A 26,138-nucleotide genomic window follows, 5' to 3' on the forward strand; every position below is an offset into this window, starting at 1 on the left:
GTATGAGAATATTCTTTAAAAAGTGTGATTAGAAGGCATAGGCATAGGGTCGTGAACCACTCTTCTGGTGTAACCCACTGATAACAAGGTACAGACGGGCCTCATTTTGGACTTGGTGTCATTTAACAGCATCCAGAAGGCATAGTTTCTAAGCATACAATATCCTTTTAAGTGTTAATCAGACCCTTAATAAAAGTGTGTTTGTTCCCTTGGCTGCGAGAGTACCATGATTCCTTGTTGGCAGGTTAGTTTTACCAATATCTCATAATGCTTGTCCCCCTCATGGTAAGTTGGGAGTAGGTGCTGGTCCAGGAAATGAACATTTGATCAACCCACCTACAAGAACCTTTCATATACTTCTTGTTCTGGAAAAAACACCTCAAAGGGTGTGAAGGTCAGCCTCTATAATCAGCATGTTGGGTACAGAAACTAGTCAGCTGCTCACTCCTAGACTGCTTACCCACTAGTTAACTTCATAGCAGTGAGAAACCTCCAGCACCACAAAGAAATGAATGGTTGTAGTTTATTGCTTTCTTGAGGAATTTTCTTAGCAAGTACTCAACTATGTTTATAGCATTCCTCTGAGAGAATAATCTCTGAAGAATGTGCCTGTATTACATACACACCAGAGGATTATAAATTCCCCACTATGTCTCCCCATGATGGACCGGAAAAAAAATCGCAGTTGTTCCAACAGGATTTTTTTCTACTTTTCAATCAATAGGATGCTTTTGAAAGCTTATATTTCTCTTTGGACACTTTAAGTGACTGAAGAGACAAAAGAAAAAAAGCAAAGATAAAATGACAGTATAGACACTCCTCAAATCCTATAATGAACTCCACAGGGCACCCAATTTTGATGTATTAGGATTTTTTTTATAATGAGTACATTGTTGGAAATCACATTTTCTATCTGCAGGAGCTGGAGATGAAACTGAGCTGACATCTTACCTCTTTGTAGTTAATTAGCAAGAGGGAAGGAGTGTTTTGAATCTTGTATGGGAAGAGGGAGGTATTAGTCATCCAGTACTCCCCCTTTCCCTTCAAACACCTGGATCTTTTTGTGTGCTCTTTGATTTGGTTTAACAGTTTGGATGGGTCTTGTTGGCTGGGAAGGATGAGGGGAGTTGGAAAATGGCTATTATTTAATGAAAAAATAACTATAGCTGACTTCTCCCTGCCATCTTCCCTGTAGGATAAATAAAATAGGTCAGGTCGTTTTCTTTAAAGAGGAGTTCCTTACCTGGACCCAGACTGTGGGCAAAATCCAGGCTGCCAGAGTTTTTGTTGTTGCCTTATTAACACTTGTCATCATTGAATCCCCAGCACTTAGTGAAGTGCCTGGAACTGAGTAGGCATTCGAATATTTATGAGTTTAGTGAGTAAATAAAACATTATGCTGACCCATACGGTGAGGTAGTTAAGTTGTGTTAGTTGTATCTAATACCTTTCTCTGGGTAGGTATGGCGAGTTTTACATAGAATTCAGCAGTTTGGGACAGAGAGGCAGAGCAGAGCATTTATATATAATTCCATTTAGGAGACTGGTCCTTGGGCAGGTGAGCAGTGCTGGGGCCAGTGTGGACACTCATCCAGATGAAGGCTCGATAAGTGGCAGAAAAAAATCAGCACAAAGGATCCTTCAATCTGTGTGTATTTATTAATATCAGATCATGTGCCCAGTCCTGGGGGATGATAGAAAAGAGCCAGTGTCATGGTTCCTTTTCCCAGGAGAACTCTGTATACACGAAACACTGAGCAAGCGCTCAAAAACAGTCAGGACTCAAGTGTTACAAGGTGAGGGACTGATTCCAAGTGGAAGAAGGAGGCTGGATCGGTGGTGTTTGGAAGACAAAAACCATTTTCTGAGTACCCTCTATGAGAATCGCTAGATCCTACCTGCTACATACATCTCTTTTCATCACAGGGGTTTGGCGAGAGACCTCAGGGGACCTGACTCAGTCAGCAAGCCTGGATCTGAGCAAAGCAGATCCCATTGGAGCCCACTGACTGTGCTTTCTCCCCTATATCGTGCTTCTTGTCCAGGTCCTATACGCAGGGAGGGCTTCCTGGAAGAAGCAGCACCTACGGGGACCTTGAGAGTAGTGGAGGGCTTTGATTTCAGGTGGCTGGAGGGTGTGTACTGCAGGCTGGGGGACTACAGCAGCAAGGGGTGTGGATGGGGATATGGACTGTCTGGATCAGGGAGAGTGTGTGGGGAAATGAGATTGGAGGCGTGGAGAGGCCTGGTGGCCAAGAAGGGCTCCTGTAGGCCCCTGGGCAGAGGGCAGTTGTGGGAGAAGTGGCTGGGAGTGGAGCCCATCGACAGTGGTCAGATTCTCGGTTGTCTCAATTGCTTACAAGCTCTGAGACTTCAAGCAAGTTATTCAATCTCTTTAAGCCTTGGCTTTCTTGTCAATAAAATGGACACAATAGCATTAATCTTACTAATTGCCCTGGGAAGGTGGCTGTGATACTAAAATGAATTTGTGGAGCCAGAAGCACTTTGAAAATATAAAGTGCTGTGTCCAAATGCAGGGGGGTTTGTGGTTATGTTGGGTTGAGCAGGGGAGCTTGGAGGGTGAGCCAGCTAAGAGGCTTTTCCAGTTACAGCACATGATAGCAGGTCTGTGGTGTTGCAGCAGAAAAGAGCTCCCTGTCTCTTTGCCTGTCCTTTTTGAAATCTTGTTTTTGTTTATGACTGTGGCCGTGGCCTGAATGCACCCCCCCTCTTCCATGAAGCACCTCTGACTTCTTCTGTCCACAATGGCCATTTCCTTTCTCTTGTACCTGATGTCTTGATAAGGATGTTGCCCGTTCACAAACCTACCTTACTCACGCTGCCCTCTAGTCTGTGAGCCGTGTCATGGTGGGCTCAAGTCCAGTCTCTGCCACTTAATCTTTGACTTTGGGTTCTTTTACCTCTTTGCATCTTAGTTTCCTCCTTGAAAAAGTGGGAATAATAATATTATTTATCTCAGGGTTTTTGTGAGTGTTAACTTCATCAATTTGTATCAAGAGTTTAGAGCAATGCATGGAGTTTAATAAATGCTACATTTATTAAAGGTATTTTGCTATTCATGTTTTCCTATCACCCACCTCCTCCTCATTCATTCCACAGATCTTTGTAAAGAGTGTTAAATTAATTAAACAAGGAGGCCATTAGACTGAGGTGGGTCTATTAGTGTGGCACCAACATAAGCAAATCACAGTCTAGGCCTGTAAATACCTCAAGGTTATGAAACCAAAATGCTAAGGACAGCCAATCACAAACAGCTAACTAACAGCTTTAGCTAGTCAAATAATTTCCTTTATTTGCTTCCACAATTTCTCTATATGTTTCTCCCCAGCTCCTGTCTTTGGAGTGCTCCTAGCCCCTTCCTGTTTGTCACTGCCCTATTTTGCATAGATGTTTGCTCAGATAAACACTTAGGATGTTCAGTATCCTTCAGTTTATTTTTTTAATGTTTATTTTTATTTATTTATTTTTTATATTTTAGAGAGAGAAAGTGATAGGGGAGAAGGGCAGAGGGAGAGAGAAAGAGAGAGAAAGAGAGAGAGAGAGAGAGAGAGAGAGAGAGAGAGAGAGAGAGAGAGAATATCCCATGTAGGCTCCATGTTCAACACAGAACCCAATGCAGGGCTTGATCTAACAACGATGAGATCATGACCTGAGCTTAAATCAAGGGTTGGACGCTTAACCCACTGAGCCACCCAGGCACCTCCAGTGTATTCTTTTAACAGGGGTTAATATCCTTCCTCCTTTCCTCTGTGCTCCTCTCCTTCCCTCCTCCCCTCCTTCCCTCCTCACCCATTCCCGTCCAGCCTGCCTGCCTGCCTGCCTTACTTAAGGACTGTGGGACTCCCATGCACCTCCTGATAACTAAGACAGTGAGCACTGAGATCCAGGAGAGGGAGGTTGACAGCTGGCTGCTTAAGGGGTGCACTGGGCTCAGGATGAGTGGTTTTTACACTTTTACACTTAATAGTAGCTCTGTTAAGAATCACCTGGGGAATCTTATAAAAATACAGATTCCTGGACCTTCCCCCCCAAATTATGAAATAATAGTGGCAATAGTAAAAATAACAATACTAACCATACTGTTATGAATAAAGCTAATATTGGGTGGGCCAGACTATTCTTAGTGCTTCCTGTGGATTATCAAACTAATCCTCACAGTAGTCCCTGAGGTGAGTATTATGAATATCCTCATTTCACAGATAAGGAAATGAAAGCTTAGAGAAGAAAGAGCTTGGTCAAGGTCACACCACTGCCAGGTGGCCACGAGGCAAGCCAAGGAAGCACAGTGCTGAATGCTTCCTTGGGCTGAGTGGTGCCCAGCAGGCTGGGTCTAGACAGGCACCCTGTCGACTGTGATGTGTGGCTCATGGCTGGATCACAACATGGGGAGAGGAGCGAGCAGGCCTGCAGGTCTTTCATTGCCTTGCAGATACAGCAGAAGCCCTGCTCGCTGCAAGGGGTACCCATGTGGCTATACTGTCTGCTGGGGGACCAGGTGGGCGACCGTTCCCCGACCCTTCCCACAGCAGCAGCAAAGGGCCCCAGGAACCTTGATACTAGGAGCGGAAACCATGTGCACAGGTCTTATCTGCATCCTGCTTTCCTTGTCTCCTTTCCATCTCTCTTTGCTTTCCTCCTTTCTGCCCTTGACACACCCCCTTCCAGAGGGCAGGGGCTCTGCCCTCCCAGGCTTTTCCTCCCACCCTGGGACCTAGGAATCCACACAAACCATGCAGGTCTGGGCTGCTCGGCTTGCCTTTGGAGTCCCTTTTGCTCAGGCCAGACGCCACACCCAGGAGCCCCTCACAGGCTCAAGCTGCCCTTGGCACAGATGGTCATGCTCATTCGCCTTATGGAAATCTCTGCATCAGATTTGCCCGTGCTGTGGGGAAGGAGCCACCATTTCTACCGAGAATTTGGAATAGAACTCAATTCACTTGCTTAGCTCACTTGCTTATCATGCCAGCGGTGTGATTCTGACCACTTGTGACTGCCGCCTGCTGGCCTGCAGCCATTTGGCTTTGACTTGAGAGAGGTGGCCTCACATATTCTGCCCTGGGGACAGTGGGAGGGCCTTCAGCTCTTCTCAGTCCAGGTGGCTCTTCACCGTCTCCTGAATATCATGGACTCTGATGGACATAGGTTCTTGTCCAAAAGAAGTTGTTGACAAGTGTGATGGCATAGTAGGAAACAGTGTCTCCAGGGAGGCAAGATTCCAAACTGCTTCCAGAGGCTTCTTTTTACCTGAATTAAGAACTCTCTCATTAAACCCATGTCTTTTAGTTCTGATTCTAAGGTGAGGAATCACACTTGATTCATTATAGTTCATCAGAAGAATGGGAATCTGGGTCTTTGCCTGGTGTGGATGAAGGCCTGACTACAGCTCCCATCGGGGCTGGAATGTGTCGGCTGGGACCTCACCTGAGCACCTGATTGAGTAGATGTAGACACTTAGCTGATATTTCTAGAATAGATGCATGAAAGAAATCACAATTAGACACTTACAGAGATAAAATTTAGTTTGATGAACTAGAAGCTTCCTTGTATCATCTGTTTTCTCCTGTGATTTAGTCCTTATGGGGAAGGCATCCCTTTTAAGAAAACTCAAAAGGGAAATAACAATAGAAATCTTATTTATGTATAGAGAGCTTTACTCTTCCCCAGTACTTTCCCACATATGACCTCATTTAATCCTGATGAGTCTTCTGTCACAGAGGTTATTTTTATTTCTATCCAAAAAAGAAGACTTGGGATCACAGTCAAAAAAGTGTCAAACTACTTGTTAGACCTATGGTCTAAATTACTTTTTGTGACTTTAATTCTAGTCTTTTCCCCTTCTACCCCAGCTGAGTAGAGAATCACTATAATAATACAACTTTTGATAATAAGACATAGAGAATTAGAGAGACTTACATCCTATGTGGAGGCATGTTCTAATTCCACATTTAGCAGATGAGGAGACTGAAGCAAGTTTCCTCAAGTAGATGAAGCAACTCAATAGATAAAAGGGCCTTCAAAAATTCATGTGGGCCCCTTAGGGAAGGCATGGCTCATATGCCATGGAGCTCTGATTTGAACCACCCTTTTCTTCTATCCCTGGCCATGCCAAGGTCAGGCAGTTGCCACGTGGCTGACCCAGAATGGTAGCCCAGGCAGTGTGTGGCTCCTGAGTAGGGGCTCCCTACGAGCACACAGCACTGCCCTCTGCTACGCTCTCCCTGCCCTTGCATCTCACCAGCTTCCAGGCTGTCTCCTGTTTTTATCTACTGGGCAGACCACCTTCTTGCTCTCTCCTCCCTTTTTACTAGCCTGAGTATAGCAAAACAAATCACACTAACCTGGAAGAGTTGAAGATAATGTTTTCCGCATGGGATGGAAAGCCATGACATAGAACTTTAAAGACAGGCTAATTATCTTGGGATTCTCCTTTAAAAACACCTGGTTCACTTGGCTTCCACAAAGGTCTAGGTGACTGCACAGTGCCTGATTTTTCAGCGCCACTCCCCCCACCCCAAACATTCCTTTAGGTTTCTTCTGGGATCTTTTGTCTTATAAGGAATGACTGCCCATAACCTACTTCTCTGCATTCATTACTTTTCTTTGGGCTCATGGGGTAAGGAAACACTGGGAAATGCTCAGAGAAGACATTAGTCCTTTTCATTTCAAGACATTTTTGAACAACAATGTTAGAACCCCTCTGATGCTGCTGTGAATTGTTAACAAGCATGTTTGCACATCACATCTATCATGGTATTTGCACGATGTTATATGAAGAAACAGCTCAAAGTATTTTTAAGATACAGCCTTTTATCTCTGGAAGCACCAGAAAGTATTTGCAGATTGGTCCCGGGAATCAAATTAGCCTAGCACATTGGTGAGTTCCTGGAGGCGTGGGCATTTCTGTAAGTGGTTCCTAGCTCCTTAATCCTTTTGATCATTTGCACTGTGTATTTTTACACAGACTCTTGTACTTTGGAGAAATAAAATAAAGAAACTTAAAGGTGAGTTTGATGAGGGCTTCTCCCCACTGTTTGTCAATGCAGATGGATCTTGAATTTTAATGGTAGCAGTTTCTTTTAAACCACCAAGCTTCTTTAAACCTCTCCACAAATAATGTCCGTGCTTAGATTATGTCTGAAAGTGTTTATGGAAATCTTTCCTGACCCCATATTCCTACCACAAAAGAAGGGCCTAATCCTGTAAAATAGTCTTGACAGCCTGGATGTCAATTACTCCACAGCTGTGATTTCTCATATAGGGCCACTGCCTATATGACATTTGCAGCCACTTGCTGACTTCAGCGGTCTACAGTCAGGAGCCTGGCTTACGGGCATAGAATGAGCACCTCACTAGATCCTGCTGCTTATTGGCTGTGGGATGTTGTGTGAGAAAACTTGTGGAGAGGACTTAGTTGTCTTACCTTTAAATGGGGACTGTATCTCTCTTATAAAATTGTGAGACATATTTGTATGCCCATGTTTATAGCAGCGTTATTCTCAGTAGCCAAAAGGTGGAAGCAACCCAAATGTCCATTGACAGATGAATGGATAAGTCAAATGTGGCATATCCATATACTGGAATATTACTCATTCTAAGAATGAGGGAGGAAATTCTGACACTTGCTGCAACATGGGTGAACCTTGAGGATTGTGCTAAGTGAAAATTGCACTTTTCTGAAGTGTCTAAAGTGGTCAAATTCACAGAAACAGAAGTGGAATGGTTGCCGGGGGTTGTGGGTAGGAGAGAAACGAGGAATTAGTGTTCAGCGGATACAGTTTCAGGCTTGCAAGGTGAAAGAAGTTCTGGAGATGGATGGTGGTTGACAGTAGCACAAATACTACTTATGAATAGTAGTTCACACTACAGGTGTGAATGTAGTTTATGCCACCAAACTGTGCACATGAAAGATGGTTAAGATGGTAAAGTTTGCTGTGTGTATTTTCCACAATAGGAAGAACTCGGGAAAAAACTTGTTATGAGCATTAAAGAAGGTCAAGTAGGTAAAGTGCCTACCGTTTTATCAGACTTCAGTGAAGGTAACACTTTTTACTAGGGTTAGGACATTGTATTGTAACGGTCACATGATACTTCACCATGAGGTTATACCATAATTGGTTTCTTTAAAAAAATTCTTTTAATGTTTATATATTTTTGAGAGAGACAGAGCATGAGCAGGGAGAGGGACAGAGAGAGAGGGAGACACAGAATCTGAAGCAGGCTCCAGGCTCTGAGCTGTCAGCACAGAGCCTGATGTGGGGCTCGAACTTAGGAACCAGGAGATCATGACCTGAGCTGAAGTCAGACGCTTAACTGACTGAGCCACCCAGGTGCCCCAGTTGGTTTCTTTTTTTATTTGACTTTTGGATATCTTATAGTATTCCAGCATTGTAATGATGGAGTAAAAAAAAATTTTTTTTTGCATGTACATATCTTTTCCATTATTTGGGGTTGTATCTTTGAGATAGATTTTCTGTATCACTTAGTGGAGGTGAGTTAATCCTTGTGGCTCTTGATACATATGCCTGTGGGAGTTGGTCATTTATACTGTCACCAGCCAAGTAAAGATGCCAGTTTCAGTCTCCTCATCAGCGCTAGTTACGCTTTTAAGCAGTTTTATAAAATGTAATGCGAGATGGTATGTTCATGTTTCAATATGCCTTTATTTGCTTTTATCACTAAAAATGTTGAGCATTTTTCAATCTTGACTTACGTTTATTTCTTCTTACATGCACTGCCTGTTTACATCTTTTACCTGTATTTCTAGTGTGGTTTTCTATGCTTTTGTTACCAAATATATTTATCATAATTGTTACACATTGTTGCTACTTTTAATATTTAGGGAGTTTAATTTTTATTTAATTAAATCATTCACTTAAACATTTCAAAATACAAAATAATAATAAGATTTTAAAGTAGGATCAAAAGTGGTTTATAGTAACATTATTATACTTAATGTATCTTCTTCCCATAATTCTCCCATAATTCTTTTCATATCTGTTTGCATAAAATCTGTCTTTTGCTTACTTACATGCCTATAGTATTTGAATTGAAATTATGTAAGATGACCAATTCACTTAAATATAAATACATTTTTATTTATTTATTCATTTATTTATTTATTTTTAAGTGTTTATTTATTTTTGAGAGGGAGAGAGAGCACAAGCAAGGGTAGGGCAGAGAGAGACAGACAGAAGATCTAAAGTGGGCTCTGCATTGACAGCAGTGAGCCTGATGTGGGGCTTAAACCCATGAACCATGAGATCACAGACTGAGCTGAAGTTGGATGCTTAACTGACTGAGCCACTGAGGTGCCCCTAAATATCTTTTTAAAAAATAATAAGAAAAATAAAAATATAACCCAATATAAAAAGGATATTGCCAAAATCAGAGCAAATAAATTAAAATTATTAATAAACATGACCTTTTTCTTTGCCTTACTAATAATTAAATTCATTGAAAATAAACTGATAGGGTACAATTGTCCAATTGGTAAGAGTTAAAAACATTATAATAGTCACTGAGATTGGCCTTGAAATATACTGCCAATAGGGAGAGAAAATTGGGTCAACTTTACCGAAGCATTTAAGCACTAGATATCAAGAAACTTAAAAATGTTTGTAAACATTGGTTTAGAAATCCCACTTATGTAACTGTGGCTTGAGACAGTCTTGGAAATGTGGAAAGATATTTATGTTGATAGATAAAAATAGGATTGAGTCTAAACTCCAATGACAGGGAGTGATTGAATAATAGTACAACCATCTTTGGAGTGTTATATAGTCATTATAATGGCTTTTTCTAAAAATTTTAGTGATGTGGGGACAAACAATATGCTGGTATGTAAAAGAAAAGCATGATGACAAGATTACAATAAAGCAAATTGTGCATGGTGTGGTGGTGTGTGTGTGTATGAGCACATGTGCACTTGTGTGTATTTGGTACATATCCAGAAAGAATTGTGTAAAAAATGTTGATAGTACTTATTTTATGTGGTCAGATTACAACACATTATTTTTTTTTCTTTTTTATACTTCTGCACATTTTCTAAGCTTCATATTATTTGTAAATTATTATTTCTACCATCAGAAATAAATTTAAATATTAAAAAAAGATTAAAGATAATGAATAGATTTTTATTTTCTTTTTCTGGATTCATGTTCACTTTGCTTTCTTTGCTTTGTTTATTGGAAAGAATCCTGGACAAAACACCAGAAGGTTTTTAGGTTATGGTCCAGAAATTCACTAGCTCTATGTGAATTTGGGGCAAATCCAACTTCTGTGTATCTCAGTTTTCCAATGGTAAAATGGTTGAGAATTAAGGTGAGATTAACAACCTATGGGCAAACACTTTGCAAACTAAGTTGCAAGTTCAAGGGACTCCTGGACCACTGTGTGGTCTGAGAATTTGTTAGGACTCAGAGAACTCACTGAGAACAGTTATCCTCAGAGTTACAGTTTATTATAGGGGAAGGGTATGGATCAAAATCAGCCAAAGGAGGAGATGCATAGGGCAGGGTCTAGAAGGGTTCCAGTGCAAAGTTTCTGTGTTATCTTCCATGCAGTCAGGATGTATTACCCTCCTGGCATCCGTGTGTGACAGTATGCAAAGAGTATTGCCAACCAGGAAGCTCACCCATGCTTTGATGTCCAGAGTTGTTATTGGGGCTTTTTTACACAGGCATGATTGATTGATTGCCCACAAGGTTGAATTCTGTCTCTGGGTCAGCTGATGCTGTGTTACCCAAAGACCCTACTCTCGGCACAAGGTTGGTCTGTCTGGCATGACCAGCCCTGAACCTAACTAACACTGTTGGGTGTGGCCAACCCTACCCTATGATTCAAAGTGGCCAGCTCCCACCCTAGGACTGTTGGTGTGGCCGGCACCACTTTAAAGAAGGACATTCCTATCAGGTATGACATAAATTACCTTCCAGAGGCCAAGGCTAAGGCCAGATATATCTTTGGGCAAAGCTAAATTCTTAACTATGCATAAGGTGACTGGAAAGAGATGGAAAACAAATTTAAATATAGAAATGATATGTATGGAGTCTTCTATCACTTACTGCACTCTAACACCGTAAAATAAGGCAGGGTATGAATTCTATAGATACAAGTGCAAATACCCACTTCCCTGATCTACAGAACCTTGGGGACCACCTCTGAGAATGTGCATGCTAACAGAGACACATTTGCTGCAGTGGTTGTTTACCACGAGACGAATTAGACTGAGAAAACACTTACCACCCTGCTGGGTATGTGAACCTGACCCTTGCCTCTGTGTTAACAGCACAGCAAATATGTCCCCCCATTAACGAATTTATCTGATGCAATATAAGCCTGCTTGTTACAGGTTTCTTGATCTGGCACCATCTCATTCTGTTACAGCAAAACTTACTGCATATAGCACAGTGTGGTGATGATAAAAATAAATTGGCTCATTCCCCTCACAGAGTTTCAAACCATGAGCACTATGTCAGATTGGATGCGTAAGGTTTGATAAGAGTGAGATAAAAAAAAAAAAGAAAAGAAAACCCAAGTTTGTTTTCTCATGAAATTAAAAAAAATAATTAGAGCACAATGACGAGAAGTCATCATCCTCAGGAAGCTTGCCAGAGGACAACTGTGTGCTCTTATGGAGAAAGAACCAGTGACAGACTTACTATGAAACCATTCGCTAATGTAGTTATGCTCCCACCCTTCCTTCGGAGGAGGGAAGAATTTTAGCCCTTGTCTGGTGATTTTTTGGAAATGAGCAACTTGTAGTAAATTGGTGTTGTCAGTAAATTTTGGTTGTATGTTCTGTTTCTTTCAAGGAAAAACTGGCCATGCAGAAGTAGTCCGAGTGGTGTACCAGCCAGAACGCATCAGCTTTGAGGAACTGCTCAAGGTCTTCTGGGAGAATCATGACCCGACCCAAGGTAGATGAGTGAGCCAGTATTTAATTATCTTACTAATTACAGCTGGGATAATTAGTGTTTGAGCTGCATGGAAGAGATGAACCTTGAAATCACACAGGAGCTCAAGAATATGATTGCAGACATTTATTGACGGAGAAGAGGAGGGGCTGGGGAGCAACCGGGGGGAGAGAATAAAGGCGCAGCCACAGTCTGCACTCCTCCCCCCTTTACAGCTGTCAAGGGTGGGAAAATTCCCACAGAGAAAGACGCCAGACAATAGAGATTCGTTCACCTTTGATTATTGCATTATTCCTCCTTAATGCAGTCTTTTGTCTACAAAATTAAAGTGTCTTTCTAGCAGCTCCAAAGTTTTCCTGATTTATGGTTCCTTTATTTCCCTGAATTTAGCCTTTCTCATCTTTTGACATTATCAGGCTCTTTTTTTTTTAAATGTCTGCGGGTGATAAAAAAAAAAAAGAACATAAAGGTAAAACGCAATATTCAATGGGTCCACAATGCTTAAGTTATTTACATATTTCATTTGTCTTCTTTGAGATTTGTTATATGGAGACATTAATATGTTTGGGCTATAAACAATGGTGGCCAGAAATTTTATTTGAATGCACACACAAGCAAAAATCCCCTGTTGGCAAATATCATTTGTAATATTCAATAATGAAGCAATTTCCAGATTTCATCCTAACAACCTTACAAGCACTGCCTTGCCAATATGATGATCTGATATTATGAGGCTTATGAACTGAAAAGTCCTATATAATAGATGTGATTTTCACAAACCCTGTTCATTTAGCAATCAGTCTATTTAACAAAAATATTTTCCCTTTGGTGTCAGGTTTTTGTGTAGCGGGTATGCTATGTTGGCTGTTTCTGAAGAAGGGATCTGTTTTTCCAAATGTGCATTGTGCTTTGTGGTGGAATTTTAATATGACGCCAGCAGCACAGGATGGTGGGCCCTGAGTTCTGGTTCTAAGAACCACTCAGTGCCTGGGGGATTTACTAGAGGGCAAAAGTCAGGGCTAAGTATAGTAAAATGATAAATAAGCCAGGGTACTGCAGATACAGGATCCAAGCAAATCCATCAGGGTGGGTGAAGGCCTAGGAAGGAAGCCAGGAGCAGGAATTCCATTATAGTGAAGTCTGGTTTGACATAGGGGGATGAGTCCCTAGCAGTAGAGGGATAAGGTATGGGGCAGGGGAGGTAGAAGACTAGTAGGGCAAGAATACTATAATGAGAAGATTCAGATGTCACCCTGGTCTGGACTACTAGACTGGCCTATCATATGAGAAAGGCAGGTCTGACAAACTTAGTCTTGGCTCAAGCAGGAGGCTCTGACAATGAGCATCATAAACAAGAGTGATGATGGCTAAGAGCTTGTGCTGGTGGGCCTTTGATCCAGGTGGAGCAGGCATTTGGCTCTCAAAGCCAAGGGTCATGGCAGATGCTGAGAGCTCCAAAATTCTCAGTGAAGATACACATTAGGAGCCCAGGCAAGCCTGAAGTCATGTAGGAGACAGGATCCCCACAGGCTTACAAGGTTAGGTACATGGCCTTTGGCCTGGCCATCCATAATGTCCTGTCCTGATGGAATCACTTTATGCTTAGCCCTGGCAAAATTTCCGAGGGTGAAGTCTGTCATGCACTTCTCTCCTTTCTTCTCTTCTTACCTATTTTATCACATCTTTACCAGCACACCTCAGTTAATTATATCACTAGTACTGGCCCCTAAATCTTAGAGGGAATTCTACTTTTAAAAGAACCTTAAAAGAACCTCTTGTTCTCCCCATCCCACATATCAAATTTGTCTCAACTGTGCTTCAGCCCTCTTTCAAATTCTTTGTTTGCTGTGTATTCTATTGTTTGCTAATAACAAGGTACCACAGATCCGGTGGCTTAAACAACAGTAATTTATTTTCTCACAGTTGAAGAGGCTAGAAGTCTGAGAGGAAGGGGTCGGCAGGGTTGGATTCTTCTGAGGCTTCTCTCCTTGGCTTGTAGATGTCTGTGTTCTCCCTGGGTCCTCACATGGTCTTCCTTTCACATGTGTCTTTGTCCTAATCTCTTCCTATAAAGACACTGTCATGTTGGATTAGAGCCTACCCAAATGACCTGATTTAATCTTAATCTTTAAAGACCGTCTCCAAGTAAAATTATATTCTGAGGTACTAGAGTTTAGGGCTTCAACATACGAATTTGGGAAAGATACAATTCAGCCCATGACACTGTTCCATAAATTATAGCTTGGTATACTATTCTTCCAGAGGTATTTTGATTCTAACAGAGGGTTTGTAGATTCATAGACTAGAAGGGATGTTAGAGGTCATCTGGTTAATCTTCAGCTTCAATTCTGTAAGTCAAAAGATGAAATTGCTACTGACAGCGTTCACAGACAATAGGATTTGATTGTTGAGTACATATTTTTTTCACTGATATTTTAGAAAAATTATGCATGGACAGGAATAGTTTTTCTACCCTCGCATATGTCTGTTTCTACTTACAATATTGCTTGATGCAGTATATATAGTCACAGGTATTAAATTGCAAGATATCTGATCTTCCCACATTATTAGTAGGATTACTTTTGTTGGATAGTTTAATGTAATGGGCTATGGTAACAATCTTTTTCTGTATTCCAGAGTTTCCCATGACACTTCTGGAAATAGGGTGAAAGGAGTGATCACATGACCCAGTCCTGGCCAGTCACAGTATCTTTTTCTATTGCCAACAGTGTTTGATTCAGGGAATGGGCATGGGACCCAAGCATGACCAGTTGGAGCCCTTCTCTGGGACTGTTGTGTGAGAGAAAAAGGTGTTCTCCCTTTTCTGGGGAGGTGGAGGTGCTCTGTATGTGGAAAGAGCCTGTCCACAGAAGAAGCAAGGGAGGAAGATGGGAAGAGACACTGAGAGACAAGAGATAGGAAGAGAGAACCTTCAGGAGACTGAGGTCCTCTCAGCTATGAGAGCTACTAGGTACCTACCCTCCGTCTCCATCTTTTTTTAACTTAAGCTAGTTTTTTGGGTTTCTACTACTTGCCACAACAACAACCACAAAAATTACTGCTTCGCCACTCATTCAACTTAATCATTGTGCTTATTATATCCAGCCACTGTTAGTTAACCATGTTCATGGTCAACCATGACCTCTATAAATTAGAGGTTTAAAGCCATTTGGTTAATAATTTTGTCATTGACTCAGACACGAAGTGGAGGACATTAAAGATTGTTTTCTCAATACCTGTTGGTGGTTTGATTCTGGGGTTCCTTGGTAATTCAGATTGAAGAATTGGGATTTAAGATTTGAGATACATGGCTTGAATATATACCAAATCATCTCAATGTTTCTAAACTGCTATGAAAGACTATCAGTCATTAATGACACTTATCTTGTATCTACTCTGTTTGCCAGGCACTTTGTTAGGTGGTGCTAAATCACCAAGTTGTCTATAAAATGCAGCAGTATCCAGCCTCTTGGCTAATTCATAGAGAAAATAGATTTCTATAGGCAGAAAATAGTTTAATCTGATGTACCAAGATCAAATGAGCATTCAGATAAATGTGTGTAAGACCAAAATATTAACCTGAAATCATTAAAACAAGTATATGCTAACATTGGAACTTTAAAAGCAAAAACATAAATTCAGAAGAAAGCCAGTGTCAATGAATTTAATATTCCCAGGGAACCCAGAGGAGCCAAAACATGTAGTCACATGTACTTTTTCTGAGGTAAGAATTTGAAGCCCACTCCCTGAAGGATGGTCACAAAGCAGGTGAACTTGGCCATCTGAACACAACTTCTGAATTCTCTGCTTAAAGTCACATGGTGACTCCTGTCACTTTTCCTAGTGCAAAGTGGCCCAGAAAAGAGAACCACCCAGTAGAACAGAGGAGGGACAGAGAGAAGTGTAAGACTGACTGGTGTTACTCGGAAAGTGGATGTTTCAGAAGACAGCAGCATGTTGGCTTTGGAGAGACTCTCACTGATAAAGCAATAGCCAAGTCTAGGTTGTTTTCTGAAACAGGAGTGATTCTTAAAACTGTGTAAGGAATACTCTTGCCTATGCCTGAGTTGCTTACCAGCAAAAAGACAAAACTTGAGTAAAGTTGAGAAGACATTGACCTTTGGTGTGAAGATATGCTCAGGAAACACATGATCCTCAACAGTAATATGGCTCAAGAGAAATGTGTTTTAATTAGCATGCTTGAAGACTTCAGTACTTTGCTTATAGAGTCGTTAAACATTTGAAGGAGTCACTTAAATTTTTTAGGTATGATTTACTTCATTTTGTGAGAGAAGAAATATCCTAGAATAATATTTGCAAATGTGGAGACTCTCGCTAATGTTCAAGGTTTACTATGGTAGCAATGGCATGAATTTAAGTGTAAAGTCCCTTTCAATTAAATTAGATCTTCATGGCATAGGCCAGACAGAAAAAATCCTTCAAGGTACTGAAGCAGCTCTCACGATATCTGCCCTAATGGCAAGAAAGAACTTCCCATGGTCTGCATTTGGAAGGGAGCAGAGCTGGAAAGAGAACCATCAGAAAGTGTAGGCTTTTCAAGGTACAGGTGGGGCCAGAGACCTGCTATTTCACAGCCAATAGGCAGTGGGTCCTGAGAGAGTGCTACTCAGTGGATTAGCTTCAAGTGAAGTAACAGACCTAATAGCATCATTATACGTTTGGCCAGTAATTGGAATAGTCTTTTCTCTTAATTTACCAATTACCACAAAATCTCTATTTTGCCGAAGCACTCAGATACCACCGTTTAAGCTAATATGACTTGTTCCAGCGTTCTGTCTTATTCATGAGACAAATATGGTCCCTCCAGGTTTCTAAGGATAGACTGGAGCATGCTCATTCCTGTGTGGTCTCCAAACCCCCCAGTCTCCAGGAAACATGGCAGAGCCTGAGATTTAGGAGATTTGGGGTCTGGGCCCACCTCGCCCCTTCCTAACTGTGTGACCTTAGCCAAGACACTTTATTCAATCTGAGCCCTCTATTTTCTCATCTGTCAGAAGGGGATATTAATGTCTATACTGCATGGGTCATAGGTTGTCATAAGTGTTCAATGAAATAATGTGAAAATAACTTGAAAACGGTCAAGTACCATGCAAGTGCCAGGCATTGTCCCTGTGTCCTCCTCAATACAATACAGTTTCACTGGGTTTATTTATTTTTATATCTACAATTTCTGCGGGAAAATATTTACCCTCTGCCTACAAAAGTGTGGGTTTTCTACCCACAAACTTTCTTTTGTCCTTCCTGTTAGTTGAAAAGATTTCAGCATTGTTGATGTTGTCATTCTGTGATGAAACGGCTGCTGTCGCTGCTGCTGGGGTGGTGGCTGTGAGGCTGATGGACAGGTGGCTCTTTAGCTTTGCTGCTGACACAGTCATCCAAAGAAGCAGATCACATCCCAGACTCTCATGCTTGATCTGTTTCCTGCCTGGTACCCTCTGTGCATCAGTTACACCATTTCAGTCCTGTTCCTGCACCGACCCATACCTTGGGCCAAGCCACAAGGACACGGGTGCAGAATGTAGAGATTTCAACTTCGTCTCACTTGATCCCCCAAGTCTGACTTCTCTGTCCCAACCTGTTTTATTCTCCTCAATCCTGGGAGAAGGGATAGCAACATTTTCTAAGCACCTTTTATGGGCCAGTCTTAGTGATAGATGTTTTATATTTATAATTTCATTTAATCCTTACCACAGCCTTAGGAAGTGGGGTTCATTGAAACCCCATTAACTGAAGAGAAGAAATAAGGTTCCGAACAACAATCTTGTTTGGTATTGATGGCAGTATTTGGACTCGGCTCTGTCTAAAGCTCAAGGCTGTTTTCTTTCCCCTTTACCAGAGGGGTCCAGACTTCCAGACTAGGGGAAATTCTTCCAAGGACAAATGATTTTATGGATCCCCTCTCCCCATGTGATCTAGTTGTGTTCTTAGTAACCTTTTTAAAGCAAATATGTTAAGATGCCACTATGAAGTTAATTACACTTTAAATTGAATGCTTATTTTATTAACCACCACAATATCACATACCTCTGGAAAATAGAAATGCCCACACACATAATGCATTCTACAGACTCCAGGCAATGCCTGCTGCATGGTTGGATTTACGGACTTCTTGTAGTAGCTCTAAGCCTTCTCAGAGGACTGTGGCTATAGGTGGAAGCTCCTCCAATGTGCTCCTGAGGGAGCAGTGACCCTTCTGCAGATGCCTGCTGGCTGAGACTGCTCATTGACCCCAGTATCAGTTTCCCCACTTCTGTAGGATTGTAATTTTAACTAGATTGGTAGCACCAATTGAAACTAAATTTCTCAGACTCCTTATGGCTAAGTATGGCCACGTGTCAGAATTCTGACTATCAGGGAATGAGCACACATGATGGTTGCAACTTCTGGGTTGTATGTACTTAGAGCAAGGAGTATTCTCTTGCTCTTCCTTCCTTCCTACAAGTTGCCTCTAAAGGTAGTGGTGAACCAGCCTGGAGCATGTGGATGGGGGTCTCACCCTTGTAATGGAGGCACTACAAACTAGAAGGCTCCAGAGTCACTATTCCAGGCTGAACTGTGTGTAAGAACTATCTTCTTTAACCGATTGTTATTTTGGTTCAGTTAGGCTTTCCCCACCCTCCCCCCCAACCTTTTCTACAACAGCTGAACTTATATCTTTACTAAAATAGCCTTCAACTAGAAGCTGGTGATGAACTCCTCACTCTTCTGAAGATCTTAATTAAAATGTTTCCTTAATTAAAGCATCTTTAATTAAATCTGTTAAGAGTATGGACCCTGGGGTTAGAGAAGATATGGCTTTAACCAGGTCTGCTGTGAACTAGCTGCATGACCTGGGGAAGTTACAGCACATCACCAAGTCTCATTTCTCTCTGTCTTTACTTGAACTCCTGGGTCCGAGCTATCATTATCTCTCATCTGGCTGCTACACTAGACTCCTGACTGGCCTGTCTTGCCCTTTCCCAATCCAGTCTCCTTAATGACCTGTTAAATACACATTACAGAGTATGTCCCTCTTCTGCTTAAAGCACTGCACTGGTTGTCCATTTTGGGGTAGGATAATATACAGTCTCTTTACAATGGTCAGCCTGACCTGGGATTAACTGATTGGCACTCACTTGTGCAACCTCAGCACCTGCACTTCCATGTAGCTCCCTGCCTCACCCCCACATCCTATTCCACTGCACGTCTGGTGCTGTGCCCTCCTTCACTCCATTCCTGGAAGACTCAAGTGCTTTCTTGCCCCGAGACCTGTACCTACTGCTCACAGTCTGCCCACAGCTCTAGGCATGACTGGCTCCTTCCTTTTCTTCAGCTTGAAGTGTCATATCCTCAGAGAGGTCTTCCCTGACCCACTCTAACTGAAGTAGTACCCCAAGCCCTCACTCCCAGGTTTTGCTCGCCTCCCTAACATTTGTCACAAGGTGTGGTGATCTAACTGTTCACTTGTTTACAAACAATCTCCTCCTCTAGAAAGTAAGCTTCACCTGAAATATTTTGTCATTGAACAAATGGATGAAAACCTCCATTTTCCCATCTATAGAACAGTTCTTACCCCATAAATGTGTGTTGGGATGTATGAGGAAATGTAGTCTGTTGTGTGGAGGCCAGGGCTGAGCAGAGTAAGCATGTCATAGTTAATGGCCACCTACTCACCCTGCCTACATAAGAGCCATTTCACCAGTTTTTGTTTGCCTTGCTCCTTCCTGAACCCCAGTATTCCTCCAGTTTTTCTCTATCATTTTTCCCTCAGCTTATTTTCTGAATATCTTTGATCATTTCCTGTGCTTGGTTCATACCTTTTATGCTCAATCAACTTCTCAATACCCCTTTCCCTCCCACACCCACTCTCCCCTTCCTGCAGTGAGTCCCCACTTGTCCTCAGAAAGCTTTGTCTAATTCTCCCCAGTTGGCCATACTATCTATGGTATTAGGCTTCATGGGGCCCCAGGACTACACACCCTGGGCCTGCTGCTTAGCCCTCAGAGTCATGAGTAGGGGATTAATGGGACTCTTCAGCCCATGGTTAGAACTAGCGACCCCCACCCCCCACCAAAGACTCTTTTCCATTCAGTGACCTTGCCCTCCCTCCCCACTCCATGTCCCAACACACTCACCATGAAACATTACTTTAGGTGGGTTATTCCCAAGAAGCCCGAGAATTGTGGGTGGGGTTGGTCCATTCCATCTTCAGCAGGTTTGCTTCATAGCCTCCTTCCAGGTGTATGGTAGAGAAGAAGCCCCCTCATGCTGTGTAGTGGGAAACATTGATTGCAGAGAGAAGAAAATCTTATTTCCTTCTGTTTCTCATCAAGTTGGCAATTACATGCTGGTGTTCATACATTTGAACTTGCCAAATTAATATCTGAACTTGGTTGTGCTGACCCTTTTAAGTTAGTTTTTTTTTTAAATAAGTCACCAGTTTTGAAGGACTCTTCTTTTTTTAGACCATGCACAAGGAATCTATCATCTGCAAATAATTAGACAGTGGGAATTATATTGTATTGCTAATGAGCAGATGTGCATACTTATAGTGGAGGAACAGCTGCACACATATAAAATGCAAAAACGACCCAAACCCAGCATTATGAATTCTGAAAGGGATTTCATTCTTTTAAGAATTTCAGAAACAGAGAAAAATGAAACAAAGCATTTAACTGATATTTTTCTTTATTAATTGTTCTTTCAATCGTACTTTTCCTTGCATAACATTATCGTACATGTACATTGTATCTTTGCTATTTGCAAATGTGCTATTTGCACTTTTAAATCCCTCCCTCATGTAATACTATAGAGCTTATATTTAACATTTTTCCTTTGCTTTCTAGTTCTGTAAGGGTTTGGTGCCTCCACATTGAAGGAAAGACTCTTCCTGGGTGTTTTTTTCTGGGCTGGGCATTGTGCTAGGCACTTGAATGCTTGTGATCCCGACCTGTGAGTAGGTGGCTTTAGACCCATTTTACAGATGAATAAATAGGCCCAGAGAGGTGAAGAGATTTGTTACAAGGAAGCTATTGTATGTGACAGAGCTGGGATTTGGACCTAAGGGCTTACTTAACTCAAAACCTTATTTTCTTTCCATTGTATGGTCCACAGTCCCACATTGTTAAACATTAGTATATGAGGCTATCAGCCAACAGAAAACACAGCGCACTGTGAAAACAGCAGTGCATTATTCAGTGAGAAGTTTCTGTCCTCATGAGCTCCTTGTAATATCCATTACATTTTTATAATCTTGTTAAGCAAATGCAAGATGAAGGAGTTCAAATAGTTTGGCTTTTGAAAACTTGCAGCTCTGAAGAATTCCACATATTTTAGACAGAAATAGTTAGGTCATTTAAAATTTGAATAAATTACTGAAATTGTATAAAATCAATAAAAAGAAATGAACTCAGAAGAATTACATTACTTCATATGAAAGAGAAATTCGAAAAGAGAAAAATCAGTGCTCAGCTAACATTGGCAGGAATTAGAATTTCCAGGTTCTGGTAGTAGCAGGCTAAGTTATTCAGATCAACCCTTTCACCGAAAGCAACTCAAAATGTTGAGATAATAAAGACATATTTAAAACATTACATCAAAGATGTAATTCCTAATTATTAGGAATTACCAGGTTAAAATTGAAGGGAACACAGGGACCCAGACAGATAAGCAGAGGAGTGAAATTTCTCTGAGGGAATTTGCAAATCCCAGAAAAGTTGTTTTGAGGGCCTCATTGAGGATGTAGAGGATGTGGCCAGCACAGTTAAAGGACTTGACCTAATGGATATATGTAAAACATCGTACCTACATCTGGGCAGTGCACCTTCTTAATTACACATAAAACATATACTAGGCCATAAAGGCTCAAACCTTTCAAAGGGATTAAAATCCTATAGATTGTTTCTCTTACCATAATGTAATTATGTTAGAAAGCAATAGCTAAAAGATATCTAGAAATCCCTTTTATGTTAGAAAATAAGAGATTCTCTAAATATCTTCTGGGCCAAAGATAAATGGTAATGGAAATTAGAAATTATTATGAACTGACCAGTGATTAGAATACTACACATAGAAACTTATAGGGCATAGCTAAAGCAGTTCCTAGAGAATATTGAGGCTTAATTCATATACTAGAAGAGAAGGACTGAGCTAAGCATCCATCTCCAGAACTTAGAAAATCAACAACAAAATAAACCAAACAATGAAGAAGAAAGAAATAATAAAGACCAGAAATAAATTAAATGGAAATTAAACAAGTAATAGAGAGGATTAATAAAGCTGAAAATTGGTATTTCAAAATGGCTAATAAAATTGATAAAACTTTGGTAAGTTGATCAAGAAAAAAGTAAGAAGACACAAATATCCAATATCAGGAATAAGAAATGCTCACTACAGATGAGCAACCTTATGTCAATAAATTTGAAAAATTAGATAAAACAAATTTCTTAAAAATATAACTTGAAGCTGAATAGATCTATAGTCATTAAGAATTTGAATCAGTATTTAAAAAGCTTCTCATAAAAAAAGTTCACATGGCTTCATTAATGAGTTCTACCAACATTTGTTGTTGCTGTTGTTGTTGTTGCTTTTTGAGAGAGAGAGAGAGATACAGAGCATGAGCAGGGGAGGGGCAGAGAGAGAGGGAGACAAAGAATCCAAAGCAGACTCCAGTCTCCGAGCTGTCAGCACAGAGCCCGATGCGAGGCTCAAACCCACAAACCGTGAGATCATGACCTGAACCAAAGTCAGACGCTTAACTGACTGAGCTACCCAGGCGCCCCAAGTTCTACCAACATTTAAGGAAAAAATTATTGCAATCTTCCACACACTCTTCTAGAAATTAAAAAAATGATGTGAGAAAAGAAATGAACTCATATGCATAAATCTTAAAGTATTAGTATACCAAGTTTAGTAATATATGCAAAGTGTGTGTGTGTGTATGTGTGTGTATATATATATATATATACATACACACACGTATATATGTGTATATATATCACGACCAGTTCCTTCAAGGAGTGCAGGGTTAATTTAGCATTTTAACATCAGCCAATACAATTTACAACATTAATAGATTAAAAGAAAAAAACGTATGATTATCAAAATAGATATAGAAAAGGTAGTTAATATAATTTAATATTTATAAATGGCTAATATATCATAAAAGATAATTTTCTTAGTGTGATAAAGAGTATGTACAAAAGCCTGCAGTAAACATACTTAATAGTGAAACACTGACAAGCTACAACAATGTCATTACAGCTTCTAAACAGCATTGTATGGGGGGGTTCTGGCTTATGCAGTAAGTCAAGGAAAGAAACAAAATGCATGTATGATGGCTGAAAAATGTGGCAGATACCTATTTGCCCTTCCTCACCTGGACACATTTTCCATTCTCCCTTGTCATGGCCACATGACTGAGTTCTGGCCAATGCAGCGTGTACAGAAATGACATATGCTACTTCTAGGCCTGGCCCGTTAACACCTCCTGCATGATCTTTCAACTTTTCACCTGTGTGCCCCTGAATGTGAATGCCAAGGGAAACCTTTGTAACAACATACTGAAGATGATTAAGCTTTGGTGAGCCTAGGTCTCTGAGGAGTTCATGAAATAAAACTGTTCTGAACTCTTTTTACTAACTGGACATCACATGATCAAGAAATAAACTTCTAGTAAGTTGTCACTAGAATTTCAAGGTTTATTTATTTACTAGTAATTGGCACATTGAAATAGAATGCTACCAAAATTTAAAGAAATGTGGCATTAGCTTGGTGGTTGGGCAGCTAGAAGATACAATATCTAGTCTTGCTTATGGTTTGTGAAGATTTCACTTGTCTACACATTATTTTATAAATTCAGTGCAAACCCAAATGAATGCATTTGCGTGGATCTTCAAAGCTGATTCTGATGTTTACATGAAAATGCAAAAAACTCATGAAAAGTAAAGGATACTCTTACATAAGAACAAGAGAATGGAAGGACTTATTCCTCTACGCATCAAGACTTATTATAAAGCAACAGTTATTAAAACAGTGCGAAATTGATGTAGGGACAGATGACTAGGCCAATGCCATGGAATGGAGAATCAGAAACAGACCCACAAATATATAGATATGACAGATGACACACTTGGCATTTTAGGGAACAGGAAAAGAACGACTTTTTAATAGTGGTGAGATGATTTGGGTTTTCATATGGGAAAGCATGCAATTGGATTTCTACCTTGTATCATCGCAAAAGTCAACTCTGAGTGGATTAAAGAGCTAACTAAAAACAAAACTACAAAACATAAAGGTTTTCTAATATTATTATCATATCACCTTGGGTTTAAGAAACGTTTCTCTTTTTTTTTTTGTTTCAAGTCTTTATTTAAATTCCACTTAGTTAACATATAGTGTAATATTAATTTCAGGAGTAGAATTTAATGATTCATCAGTTCCATATGACACCCTGTGCTCATCACAAGTGCCCTCCTTAATACCTATCGCCTACTTAGTCCATACCCCGCCCACCTTCCCTCCAGCAACCCTCATCTTGTTCTCTATAGTTATGGCTTGCCTCTCTCTTTTCCCCTTATGTTCATCTGTTTTGTTTCTTAAATTCCACATATGAGTGGAAACATATGGTATTTGTCTTTCTGACTTTTTTTTTATCCCTGACTTATTTTGTGAAGCATATTACATTGTACCTCCATCCACATCATTGCAAATGGCAAGCTTTCACTCTTTTTTTGATGGCTGAGTAGTATTCCATTTGTGTATTTGTGTGTGTGTGTGTGTGTGTGTGTATGTGTACACCACAACTTCTTTACCCATTTATCAGTTGATGGACATTTGAGCTCTTTCCATAATTTGGCTATTGTTTTTTTTAATTAATTTATTTTATTTTATTTTTAAAATTTTGTAATTTATAATTTGGCTATTGTTGATAATGCTGCTATAAACATCAGGTGCATGTGCCCCTTCAAATCAGTAGCTTTGTATCCTTTGGGTAAATGCCTAGTAGTGCAGTTGGTGGGTCATAGGGTAGTTCTTTTTTGAGCTTTTTGAGGAATCTCTGAACTGTTTTCCAGAGTGGCTGCACCAGTTTGCATTCCCACCAACAGTGTAAGAGGGTTCTCCTTTCTCTGCATCCTCACCAACATATGTTGTTTCCTGAGTTGTTAATTTTAGCCATTTTGACAGATGTGAGGTGGTATCTTATTGTAGTTTTGATTTGTATTTCCCTGATGATGAGAGATGTTGAGCATTTTTTCATGTGTCTGTTGGCCATCTGTAGATCTTTGGAAAAATATCTATTCATGTCTTCTGCCCATTTCTTCACTGGATTATTTGTTTTTTGGGTGTTGAGTTTGGTAAGTTCTTTATATATTTTGGATACAAACCCTTTATCAGTTATGTCATTTTGCAAATGTTTTCTCCCATTCTGAGGTTGTCTTTTAGTTTTGCTGATTGTTTCCTTCGCTGTGCAGAAGCTTTTTATCTTGTTGACATCATAATAAATGAGAGGTGGTTCAAGACGGTAGCATAGGAAATTCTTGCAGTCGCTTCCCACAGACACACCAAATACACAGTTATATATGGGACAATTCTGTTTTAAAAGAAACTGAAAACTAGCTGAACAGCTATTTCATAGCAAAGGATCAAAGGCCACATCAAAGTGTGTAGGAAAGGCAGATGTGTAGTCTCACCCCAAACCCCAAACTGGTCCAGGGGCACAGTATTGAGAAAGGTCCCATAAATATGGAACTCCTCCCTGAGGAGCAAGGGGCTTGTGCCTCACATGAAGGACCTGCACTAGAGAGATGGGCCACAATAACTTCTGGCTTTGATAACCAGTGGGGCTTACATCCAGGAGAAACAGAGGGCTATAGAGATTGGAGGTTCTGCTCTTAAATGACTTGCTCGCAATCTTACTTTGGGACCACTTCAAAGGCAGCAGTTTGAAAAGATCCTAGACCTTACGTGAAGGAGATGCATTTGCTAATCTTAAGGTGTCTTTTGAGGGGCAGAAGTCTTTTGGGACCTGCTGCAGGGACAGAGGCGCCGTTGGATGCCATTTTAGCACTCTCATTCTATCCTTCTAGCACCTGCCTGCTGAGCTGCTGCTGGGCCCCACCAGAGGTGGTAGGTGAGCACCCTATGCCCCTGCATTGTTGGAGCAGCCCTGCCCCTTCACACCACCACCTTGGCCTGCCTGAG

The 26,138-nt window shown here is 40.8% G+C and overlaps 1 protein-coding gene across 10 annotated transcripts in view; it reads left to right on the forward strand.

Moving 5' to 3' along the window:
* Positions 1 to 26,138, forward strand: part of MSRA (methionine sulfoxide reductase A) — a 455,631-nt gene that overhangs the window by 291,676 nt on the left and 137,817 nt on the right. For all 10 annotated transcript variants that reach the window (XM_042983557.1, XM_007097123.3, XM_042983565.1 and 7 more), the window contains one exon: positions 11,835 to 11,939. In XM_042983557.1, coding sequence (XP_042839491.1) covers positions 11,835 to 11,939 — 105 coding nt within the window. The remainder of the gene's footprint in view (positions 1 to 11,834; positions 11,940 to 26,138) is intronic.

Source organism: Panthera tigris, chromosome B1, assembly GCF_018350195.1.
Source record: "Panthera tigris isolate Pti1 chromosome B1, P.tigris_Pti1_mat1.1, whole genome shotgun sequence".
Taxonomy (NCBI): Eukaryota; Metazoa; Chordata; class Mammalia; order Carnivora; family Felidae; genus Panthera; species Panthera tigris.